The 12,512-nt window shown below is 39.2% G+C and overlaps 1 protein-coding gene across 4 annotated transcripts in view; it reads left to right on the top strand.

Annotated features, from left to right (window-relative positions):
• Window positions 1-12,512, top strand: part of SMPX (small muscle protein X-linked) — a 54,618-nt gene that overhangs the window by 1,052 nt on the left and 41,054 nt on the right. For all 4 annotated transcript variants that reach the window (XR_008377715.1, XR_008377714.1, XM_053580988.1 and 1 more), the window contains exon 2: window positions 3,143-3,199. Coding sequence is in view for 2 of the 4 variants with exons in the window: in XM_053580988.1 (XP_053436963.1) it covers window positions 3,161-3,199 (39 nt within the window). In the remaining 2 variants the exon portion in view is untranslated. The remainder of the gene's footprint in view (window positions 1-3,142; window positions 3,200-12,512) is intronic.

The raw sequence follows: 12,512 nt of genomic DNA, 5'->3' as shown, positions 1-12,512 counted from the left end.
TAATGTTGACAACTGTTTAGTAAGTCAAAGGGTTTTATTTAGAAGTCAGATATTAGGTGCTGCCCACTCAAAAACAAGCGGTAGTATCTTGTATGTGACTCAGCAAACAGATTAAAGGTCCCCACTGACTTGCAGAACTTCCAGGACAACTCAGGTTTAATGCTGGCAAGCATTTCCATTATACTACAGGCTTTGTAAAAGTCAATATATACCTTGTCCAAATTGCTATGTTTCCTAATTTCAGCCAGAACCAGGAGACGTAGTAATGGAGTCCTGTACAGAGTACCTCCTTGGATGAGAAGCAGAAGCCCTGGTGGGAGTAGAGTATGTACACGCATCTAAAGCATAGTTTTCTTTTTTAGTCCTGAAATGAAGCATGCAGATGAGAGAAGGTGTGTGCTACACTCTACGTCCCTGATGGAGGTGAATGCAGGGGCAGGGAAACAGCCAGGGAACACTGTCTATTTTTATTCATCAGTGTGCTTTGCCCTGATTTCTCTGTGAATAATGAGGACAGCAGGAGCTGCTGCTGAACTGATTTACACAAATGTTATCTAGCCTGTTTGTGAGGAATGAGAGCTGGGATCTGACCAACTTTCTATAGATGTCTTTTTCAAAGATTGACACATACGTTAAGAGATTTGGATACAAATGAGAATAGACCAAAACTGTACAGGAGACAAGGCCCATCCAGCCATTAGGCTCAGAGGTCCACAAAAAACAAAGCAACCCAGTAGTTAGTACTATCAGCTTAGAGAAAAAAAACAAAATCAGCTTATTTAAAAAATCAATGCAATATAAATAAAATAATCATTCATTGCCTAATTTCTTTTTACATTTCAACCTGCTATGGGCATAGCATAATGAAGTTTCCTATTCCCCATTTCAAATTGATGGACAGTAACTTTTTTAAATTTCTCAAGTGATCTTAAACTTTAGTTGTACAGAGAATACTATATGCAGAGATATTTAAAGTCCTGTGAAAATTATTGCTTTGCTTGATTTCTAATAGCTTTTGAGGAACAGAAACATTAAAATTAAGCCACTGAGCTTTTCTTTTTGGAATTGAGTTTTATGTCCTAGATCCAAAAATTAAAAACACTTCATTTCTCTTTGATACTGCAAGAAAGACAGAAATCTATTTGAAACTTGTCACAGAGCAAAATATATTCCTGATTATCCAATTTGATGTTGCTTTAAAATTTTTTAACCAGGGCTGGGCATGGTGGCTCTGCCTATAATCCCAGCACTTCGGGAGGCTAAAGTGGGAGAATCACTTGAGGCCAGGAATTTGAGACTACCCTGGGCAACATGCAGAAGATTTAAAAAATTAGCCAGGCACGGTAGCAAGTACCTGTATAGTCTTAGCTACTTGTGAGGCTGAGGCAGGAAGATCCCTTGAGCCAAGAAGTTGGAGGTTGTTGGGAGCCAGGATTGCACCACTACACTCCACCCTAGGCAACAGAGTGAGACCGTGTCTCAAAAAAATTTTTTAAATCATATTAAAAATAATTCTACCTAGACCTGGATGTATGGGGGCTGTATCTACATATTACCAAGGCATTAAGCTGAAACATTTTTGAAAAGTCCCATTGTTGGGCAGTGCCTGTGGCTCAAAGGGGTAGAGTGCTGGTCCCATATGCTGGAGGTGGTGGGTTCAAACTCAGCCCTGGCCAAAAAAACCAAAAAGAAAAAAAAAAAAAGAAAAGTCCCATTGTTTTTATGTAGTGGCTCCAAAAACTATAAATTTGGATATGATAATTACAAAGGAATATGCAGTTGTTTAATGTAATAGAGACTTTGAAGAGCTCAAAGAAACTTAATTTTTTCACAGAATTCTTCTCAGATCTTTTGTATCCCCCAGGTGCTGAGAAATACCATTACATCAGTTCTTAGTTTGTACTTAAACCTGCAGATCAGTACAGCACTCAAAAGTCATAAGCTGTGGACAACGGCAGTAAATTTTTGCTGCCAATATTTGCATCAGGCTTTATAGTTCACAAGGTCTTTTCAGGAGCATTATGTCACTATGTTTCTTACACAACCTATGAAGAAGGTAGAATTTAAGGAAGAGGAAATGGGTCTAGAAATAGTGAGTGACTTTGCCCAGGTTACATAGGACTTGTGGGAAATGCCAACACTGCTCTCTGGGCTCATTCACTCACCAGTTAACACACATACTCATACCAGTCAGTAGAAAGAACGTGGTCAACCTGTTTTATAGTTTGGGTTTAAAACGCAGCATATTTTTAATTGCATGAATTTTTAACTTTTCAATTGGTCGTGCTGACATTTAATAGACCAAGCTGTAAAAATAGACTAGAGCTGGGCCATTCCTTGCTCCCCTAACCCCAATAAATCATGTCCTATGTCCCCAAATGTGCTCTAGTCACTGTCCTCTAAGGCAGGTCTCACACCCTGAAAGAAAGTAAACATCCTTTGAGAAGGAAACCCTTCTAAATCTTGGGGATCTGACAGGGTCACTTGTAAGTCCTACTCCCCCAGTTGAAACAAAACAGGGAGGCTTGCTGTCTGCCGGTGTTTACAGAGTAGGGACTTTATGTGAGGTATCCTGTGGAGGGCCTGGGGGGCCACACAGAGGTCTCTCCCAGAGTGTTGTGCACGGTAGAGCTTGGTGGTAGTAAGGAAGTGGTACAGGCCATTTCTCTTTGGGCCAGTGCAATGGAGAGGCAGAGCTCCCAATGGTCTGACTAGCAGCCCTGGCAATAATGAATTCAGATCAAAAGTTCAGTTTCAAGCAGAGAGCTTCTGAGGCCTAGAACAAAGGTGTTTTATTCCCACAACCTCTTTGCTTTGCTGCTCTTGGCAGAGGGTCAGGAGGGCAGAGAAGGAGATGATAGCGCCTTTCAAGTTTCTGATTGCATATCATTAGCATCAGGGGCAAGGCATCTCAGCATTTCTCCTTCTGAATGATTTATCCTGGGCTCTAGTGTTCCTTCCCCCCCAATCCCCCAGGCATTAGGAAAGAGAGTCTCTAAGTAACTTTGGAAACTGAGACTGAAAGAATATATGACCAATGAAAGGGGTGACTACCCGGTTGAATCATGAGTTAAATTCTAATTTATCAAGACCGAGAATCTGAATGCTACCACATCTAACAGTTTCTTACTTGTTTTTTCAGGGATAAGACCTTGTGAATATGTCGAAACAGCCAGTTTCCAATGTCAGAGCGATCCAGGTAAGTAGGTATATTTGTGTTTTAACATCAGCTCTGCAACTTCTTGCCTGATTGCTTAATAAGTCATACTTTTTGTGATTGTTCACCTGTAATTGGTGATTAACTTCAAGAAGAAAAGAAAATTCCTCTTTAAAAGACTCAGAAGGTATAATTCAGGAAGGATACAAGACCAATTAGGTACAACTGAGAAAGGAGAAGCTATTTTTATTTAATTGTCCTAACTGTAAGACAATCAAAGTTTACAAATGAGAATTAAATTATCTCCTCCAAGGATGTAGTGTATATATATTTTTTGCTATGTATACTTTTGATAGGCTCATTAACAGAGAATAAAATATTCAGTTTCCATTTTATATCCAGTTGATAAATGTATATATCAATGGGTGACAGTTTGTTGACCCATCTGTTTAAAATACATTTTTCTTTGAATAATATCTTTTTGTACTTAAGTGTTCTTCCCAAGGCTTGAGAATTTATCTTCTAAAGTCCCTATGCTATTAGTTCTCTTCATACCCTCCAGGCAAACAAATTCTTTGGTTGTTTAAATTGACTTAAGAGTCACCCACAAAAAGGGAAGGGAGAAGCAGACATTTTGAAACAAAAATACAATTATGAAAATAACTTTCAGAATTTGTTTTTACTCAATATTTGTTATTTCTCTTAAGGGCTCTATATTTGACTCTCAAATGGCTCCTACCCTGAGGTTCTGGGCAAAATGCTTTATTGTAAAATTCCATCTTTCCTTTTCATCAACATGGAACCCATCTGTGCTTTCTCCAAAGGAACTTTTTTTTATCCTGAACTTTTCTGAATACTGCAGAGCATGTGACAGTTCCTGAATATTCCCAGTTGATGCATCATCTCAGCACAAACACAATCACAAATGGTTGACTGTATTTTGAAGAGGTGTGCACGTGGCCAGGTTGTGAACACATCATAGGAGGTTTTAGAAATCCCAGCATGAACCGCTGGTAGAGGTGGGTGGAAGGACAGATCTTTTCCTGTTATAACTAATGCATATTCTTAAATTGGAGGGGTTCTTAAGTGGCAAGATATATAACAACCTCAGGAAACTTGTGATTGAACAAACCACCAAGGAGGGGCCTATGCATTTGGCAAGGATTGCATTTTGCATTGTCACATTTAGACCTCTGGTGTCTACCTAGTGAGTCTGGAACATACCCTAACAGTGGTAGTGGAGTTTATCTTGTCTCCAAGACCTGTGAACATCATCGAACCTTTGAGTCTTCTCTTTTACAGGTGTTCAGGCAGTTAGCATGGGCTCTGAAATCAGATTGCTGGGGTCCATAATCCATCTTGTACTGGCGCAAGATTATGGGAAAATTACTTGACCTCTCTGTGCCTCCATTTCCACATTTGTAAAACGGGGAACATAATAGTACTCATTGGCTAGGGCTACATGTATAAGATGCTTAACCAGCAGAGTGAGCACTCATTGCGGGTCAGCCATTACTGTAATTATTATTTGGGAATGCTTTATCTTAAACTTATGAGCAATAATACCATTAAATCACTGCATTTGAAACTCCTACAGTACAAAACATAAAATTTCCTTTGTATTTTGCAGGACATAAAAACCATCTTTTCTTGGGCTGCTTTTGCTTCTCTTCCTTCTACAGCTAAAAGAGTGTTGATTTTTCTTCCTTAGTGCTCCTGACCTCTCTACTTACACTGAAAATTTACCAGTATTTTATTTACTAATTTTGACCTTGATATATTTTTAGAGCAGTATTATTTTAAAAGCTGCTATTGACCATTCTCAATAGCTGTTATTATACCGCATTACAAAAAAATCCATCCATTCTATCAACCAAGGTAATACAGTAGATCCTTATGGGTGTGGTATTGCCTTTTTCAATATATTTTATGCTACACAAAAAGCCAAATTTAATGTACCTTCGAATGAAACATCCTTTCTTGTGGCTAAATACGATCGGTACCATCTGACATTTTCCTATCATCTTTGCATTAACTTTAAGTAGTGTACATTAAATAAAACATGAAAAAAGCTACACAAAATGGCATATAGTAGGAACATCATCTAGGTTACAGTCCTGTCTGGAACAATTAGAAGCCTTGATTGATGAGAACCTACCTCTACTGTGTAAATGCCACTTACAGCTCTTTGATGTCCTACTCAGTACTCTCTAGTCACTTCTTTTTATTAGGCCCTTATCTCCAATTCAGTTCAACTGTCATTTCTTGGAGGCATAATATGTGCCAGGCACTGTGCTGCGTGTAGGGTATACAAGGATGAATTCATACCTGCTCTTAGTCTCACAGTCTTTAGTCCTTGCTAGCTGCATGGCTTTGGAAAAATTGTTAGCCTTTTTGCCTCGGTTTCCTCACCTGTCAAGAGAGGAATTAATAGCAGTCTTTATCTCATAGGATTGCCATGAGTGTTAAATGAGTTTAGTGCTTGGCTCATTGTAATTGTTTAAGAAACATTAGCAGTTATTATCAATCACCATCATCATTATCTAGTTTAACAGTTCCCAAAATGTGTCCCTCAGAATACTAGTTTAATGGGATGCTGTTAATTAGATTAAAGGTTTCCATGATTCAATGTTTCTAAGAGCCCTTAACTTGCTGATAGCATCGTGTTATTTCCAAGAGAGAAGAAACACAGGCAAGGTTTTCTAAACATAGTGGACCTTTTCAGTGGGTATCTTATAGGATAGTGTTTTACAGTGCAAACTTCTAGAAATAATGACTTCAATTTCTATTTTGTCCGGTTTGGGTGAGCTAAGCCACTTTAGACCATACTTCTAGCAGTCAAACATTTCAGGAATTGAATTACTCCACCCATGTGTGTCAGACAATATGGAATCACTGACAAATCTCTGACCTTATTTTGTGCTCAGTTTACCTTTCTATAAAATGGGGACAATAATGCTACTTAATAGGGCTGCAAAATAATGTATGGCAAGTGCCTTGTTTATAGTACACAGATTCCTTAAGAGAAGGCTCTTCTAACTATCCAAGCAATGCAGGGAATGGGTTTGCTTCCTCTTCAGCTGGTTTCCTCTTCATCTCCATGCACCAGAGTAAGAGGAAGGCCAGAGCTAGACCCACCCTTAGAAAATATAGACCGTTGTCTTTCTCATCCACACTGAAGAACAGATGGCCTTCGAATTGGTCCTTTTTTTTTTTTTTTTTTTTGACAGAGTTTCACTTTGTCACCCTAGGTAGAGTGTCGTGGCATCATAGTTCACAGCAAACTCCTGGGCTCAAGCAATTCACTTGCCTGAGCCTCCCGAGTAGCTGGGACTACAGGTACCCGCCACAACGCCCGGCTATTTTTCAGAGATGGGGTCTCGCTCTTGCTCATGCTGGTCTTGAACTTGGGAGCTCAAGCAATCCACCCGCCTTGGCCTCCCAGAGTGCTAGGATTAATGGCCTTTGAAGTATAAGGGGACTCTAACTCTACACTTCTTTTCAGATGTATTAATTAAATCTCAGGCAGGGGCAGGAAAACATCCCGAAGGGATTGGTTAATTCTTCCGTAGTCTGGAGAGGGCCTTCATCTCCTAAGCAGCTAATAAAGTTCTATACCAGAGGCTGGCAAACCCTTTGTATAAAGTACCAGATAGCAAATATTTTAGGCTTTGTGGATTGTTTGGTCTGTTCAACTACTCAACTTGCCTCTTATACCACAAAATTGTCCATAGGCAATACGTAAATGAATGTACGTGGCTGTGTTACCATGAAACTTTATTTACAAAATCAGGTGGTAGGCTAGATTTGGCCTGTGAGTTGTACTTTGCCAACCCTGGTTCTAGACTCTCCAGACTTGCTTCTTACATATACCACTGTTGATGGGAATGGAGTTGCAACCAAGGTAAGATCAGCACACTTGGCCCACTGGGGCTGCTCCCTCCAGATGAAAGAATTTGACATGACAGGTGGTAGGGAAAGTTAAAACTGCTGGGAAATCCAATCCTATCAGCGATCTGTTTGGTGACCCTCTCTAATGAGACCAAGTGACACCAGCTAGTGGCAGCACCTGCCTGTCCTTCCTCTTCTTCCTGAACACATCCCCTTTGGAACACCACAGGCCTCCCCAGGGCCTCATTTCACACAGAGTCAATCTTTTCTGGGTAGTCACTGGTCCTTTCTCTCTACCATTGACCAAAGTAAGCTGAATATCTATTATGTGTCCTCTCTTGTGAGATCTCAGAGCTTAATGGCTGACCAGAAAAAGAGTCCCAGGCCCTCGTCTTAGCTCTGCCATGTGATTTCACGCCCCCCCCACCGGTTCTTGTGTCTGCAAAGGGAGAGTGTTGGGCTACATGCTCTCTAAGCCTCTTTCAGCTTTTAATAATCTGTAAACTTCTTGAGAATAACTTTTAAGGCTTATTATTAGGATGACAGTAATAGCTTATTCAGGGTTTACCATATACCTGGCCCATGCAATGGGATTTCCATAAATCATAATGAGAAACAAAATAACTCACTTAGAATTACACAGCCCCTTAACTAGGACAGTCAGGACCCGAACTCAGTTGTTCAGTCTGATACCAAAGCCCTTGTTTGCAACCACTCGGCAATGCTGTCTAGTCACATTACTTAAACCATCTCTACCTTGGTACAGAGCATAAGTGGATATGGACCATCTCAAGGGTAATCATGAGTATCAAGGCTACTTGAGAATAATTACCCTTTTATGGATGCTGGATCTTCCCTTTTAAAGAACTCAACCAGGCATTTAGAAACACTGTCAGAATTTCAGTGAAGAAGTTGATAGCCCACACTGATTGAAGTCAGTTTAAAATTGTCTTGGAGTAAAAAGTACAAAGTAAAGTGACTCAACGATAAACATGGCCTTGAAATACAAATGACCATGGCCCCTGAATCACCTCTCAGCTGCATTGACTTAATCAAGCTGCTTGTGAAACTAAATCTAACTTCTTTATCAAACATTTTAAAGAATGATTATATGAGCCCTGCATTATTGGTGAATGCGTGGCTTCTTAGCGTGGGAAGTTTTCCATTGCTATACAATGCACACATAGAACAGAATATTTTGGTGCTCTGCTTTTGAGTACTTCTTTCCCTTTTCTGCTCATTACCATTGGTCTTCCACTCTCCATTGCCCAAGGACTAAAGGATCTGTGGAAGAAGAAAGTAGCCTCCATGGGAGACAATAAAATTTACAGACAGGTATTAGAGACTCAAAGTGTTTCCTATATAGTATTTCTAGTTTAAAGAAGATTCCAAGTATATGCCAATCCTTGGTGCAGAGGAGTAGACTATCACCAGGCATGATTGTTCACTTAATCCAATGCATTGATTAAAGCTAGAAATCATATTTCACAGACCCTCTCAGTTTTTGTTAAAAAAAGCTAAAGACATAATAATACATGCTAATTAACTCTCATTTGCCCTGTGTTTTAACGTAGAGCCAAGGCTTTTACTTTGATCATAGCTCTATTTCTTTCTTATGTAAACCACAATAATACATTGTTTATAATTTCCAATGTTGATTTCTTTAAAGTGTAGTAAAAACTCTAGTGTAGGAGTCTGACTTTCAAGTGGATTCAGTATTACCTCTAGCTAATGATCTCTGCTGCTCTGACCAGGGCTCTTTATTTGTGACATGAAGCATGCAGTCATATACTGGCTACAAGATGTCATTTTTTGATGCTGACATTCATAAGCACTTCAGAAATACCTCCTGCCCCCAACCAATTGTGCACATTATCTTAATAGCTGTACAGTACATTCTTGAAATCTGCTTTTCCTTGGATGATGAGACTATAGTTGAGTCATTCAGGAAATTATTGAAGAGAACAAAAAGTGTTGAGAACAGAGAAAAAAGAAAACATTTTAGTATGAAATATCATGGGTGAAGAACTGTGGCTGGGTGGGAGTTTCTCAAAATTGTGTTGTGTGGGGAAATCTTGTGTGTTTTGAATCTGCTTTACATTTCAAGAATCTCTAAGCAGTTATACATTCTAGTGATGTAGAATTTTATTTTAAAATAGGCTGACTATATTTTAGTTGGTAGATATGTGTGCGTGTATGCCTGCTTGTCTCTCTTACATCATGAGGTTAATATACCAAACAAGAATCTTGTTTTCTTTTTTTTCTTGAGACAGAGTCTCAAGCTGTCATCCTGGGTAGAGTGCGGTGGCATCACAGCTTACAGCAACCTCAAACTCTTGGGCTTAAGTGATTCTCTTGCCTCAGCCTCCCAAGTAGCTGGGACTACAGGCGCCTGCCACAACGCCTGGCTATTTTTTTGTTATTGTTGCAGTTGTCATTATTGTTTTTAGCTGGCCTGAGCTGGATTAGAACCTGCCAGCCTCAGTGTATGTGGCCGGTGCCTTACCCACTGAGCTACGGGCACTGCCCAACAATCTTGTTTTCTAATCAGCCATGAGAAAACACACCTCTTTCTGAAAGTCTTCTGTAAAGATGCCATAAATGACAAAATGTCATGTCCTGCTCTGTTCAGAGAATGGGAAAGAGCAGAAAGAAATACTGCAAAATGCAACCCTATAGAATGTCCTGTGCCAGTGCCATTTAAGAATGGCAAGGGAGAGGCTGCAGATTCTCACAGGAGCTGCTGGGGGCCTTTGAAAACTAAAGATCAAATCAGTAGGGGGTCATCTGAAACAAATATGCAATGGGAGGAAACTCTGAACTGTTCAGAAAACTCAAAGTGGGTTCAGAAAAGGAGAGACAGGAGTAGGGACAAAAAGGGAGGAGGAGATAAGAAAACAATAGCTGTGGAAAGCAAAGTTCAACAGGAATTGTCAGTACCCAGCGGCTGGCAGTATCAGAATCCAACCCACTAGGGAAAGAAGATGTCATTCCATTGTAAGCCACACAGGTGGGGCAGTGGAGGGAATATTGTTTCCAGAATCCTCCCACTCAAAGCCTGGAGCCAAACAAGGAGAACAATACAAATAATTAAGGGAGTAGGAAATTAACTTACAGGGAATTCTTTCTACTTTTCTTCACCTGGTGAGATCAAGTGTAGTATTAATTTCACATCAGATAGGTCTTCTATCAGGGAACTGTATCCTGTCCTGGCAAAAGATGATCTAGTAGATTTTTTCCATTCCCAATTTGGAGGATGTAACAAATTATGTATAGCTTGGGAAACTGATGCACCAGGTATTCTGCATAAGGGCAAATTTTAAATATCTAAAATGAATAAACCTTAGGCAGGGAAAAGAAACAAAGTGTTGCATTACAAAAGAAAAAACAAGAGTCTGCTTCCTTTGCATTTATACAGAATCTATACAGAGAAGTAAGGCCAACCTTACATTAGCTCTAAGTCATTGATATTAAACCTTTTTGGTGTTTATTCTTACACAAAAATTTAGCTTATACCAAACACATTTTGAGTAGTAAATATCATACCCAAGTAGCAGGTGGACAAATTAAGTCACTCAGAAGAGATTTCATTTGCAAACATGAGCAAGTCAGTAAGAGAGACACGAATATGACCCATTTTTGTGGCCAATAGAACAAAAACAAAGCTACAGGTTTACATATTTTTATCAAATTCAAATTATAGGGAATTTTCCTTATGGCTATAATTTATTCTACAATTTGTCACTCAAATATTACTGCCCTACAATTATATTAATGAAACCTCTCTAATCATCTTACTACTAATGTAATGCATGCCGCAGTGATGAAACACTCCTCCTGTCCTCCCCCATTGGTGCACATAAATGATTAAATGGTTGACATTGTTTTTAGGCTGCTTTGTTTCCCATCAATATTTGCTATCAAAAAAAAAAAAAAAAACCCACTTAGGTTCCTGATTCTTGAGTGAAAAAGCATCAGGTCAGGGAGTTAATGGCTCATTTTTCAATGTGGCTTTTCTTTGGGACCTATTCTGAAATTATCCATTTTGCATGTCCCTTTTTGAAGGCCACTCTCAAAGGATAAGTCTGCAATTTTAGAGCTAATTTAGAGAATTTTAGAGCTGGTTAAAGCTATCTTTGGCCAAGTGAAAAGAGAGCTCTCTGGAGATGGGTTTGGTATGAAAAAGGGTGTCCCCAAAGTTAGGCAGCTTCAATTTGGAAACTCTATTTGCGTGATCTTGAGCAAATTAACCTCTGTAAGGATCCATTTCTCCATCAGTAAAATGAAGATGATAATATCAACCTCAGAAATTTGTTGTGAGGATGTAGGTGTTTGAACCCTCCACCTCTGCCTACTTTGCATTTTAGATGTTCTTACAATACTTTATTTAGAGCAAGGGTTCCAAGGGTTTCAAGAGGCTTGAAAACCATTGATGCAGCCAACATTCATATTACAAATGGGGACAATGAGACCTAGAGCAGCTATCACTTTTTTCAACTACAGAAAACCTGTTGCAACTATTAGCACTGGGCTCTTTTCACTACTGTAAGCCACCCACAAACCATGGAGGGGTTAGAGAGGGGTACGTCACTAAAATTAATCTCCAAACAGGGAAAGATGATCATCCCACAGCATGCTCTTTACCTTACGGTATTATTCTGGATGACCTTTAAATGTCCCTCACTGAAAGCTATAATTTACTAGAGAGCATACATACTTGATTCGGTGGGCTACGACAACAATCATGTCTTTCATTAACAATATGTTAACCTGAGCTCGCTGTTAGGGATACATCCTCTGTAGATGCTTAATAAATGAGCTGGGTTGGGGGCAATCTAATGAAACTTTTAACAGGTTAACCTTCTCCAAAACAGTCCCTATTTTAACTTTTTCTCTCTTTCATCCAAAGTGTAGTGACAGAAATAGTTGATTGGTCCAATATAGATCAACTTCTATGAGTCTTATTTACATTGTTTTGATATTTTTATTTCACGCTCCCATGATACTTCATCTAAGACACTGTCAATTGTAAAATACCATTATTTTATGTCCTGCCAAGAAATAAAGCAGGTGTGGCAATTAAAATTATAAAATACCATTGGTTATAAGATACATTCTAACTTCAGATATTAAAAGAGGTACATCTTGAAATTAAGTGTGGCTCGATATTTGCTACCATAGAAGTTATATCCTTCCCCCATCCTATGCTCTCTTTTCCTTCCACTCTAAGCCACCTGATATTTCACTTAAGCAGAGAAATAGCACAGGAGCCTCAGCCTCAGATTTTCCAAAATGCTTCCCTCTAAAATTGTGCTGTACTTCAGTTAAATAAAGGAAAAAAATGTGTTGTATTTATATCTTAGCATATATGGTACATCCTGATCGAAAATACTTCTTGGCTTGTTTGGCCCTAGGAATGGCTCCACGATGATTTACCTCATTTGTTATCTGCCACAAATACTTT

Source organism: Nycticebus coucang, chromosome X, assembly GCF_027406575.1.
Source record: "Nycticebus coucang isolate mNycCou1 chromosome X, mNycCou1.pri, whole genome shotgun sequence".
In the NCBI taxonomy this organism is placed as follows: domain Eukaryota; kingdom Metazoa; phylum Chordata; class Mammalia; order Primates; family Lorisidae; genus Nycticebus; species Nycticebus coucang.
This window is presented reverse-complemented; position numbering and strand designations above follow the sequence as displayed.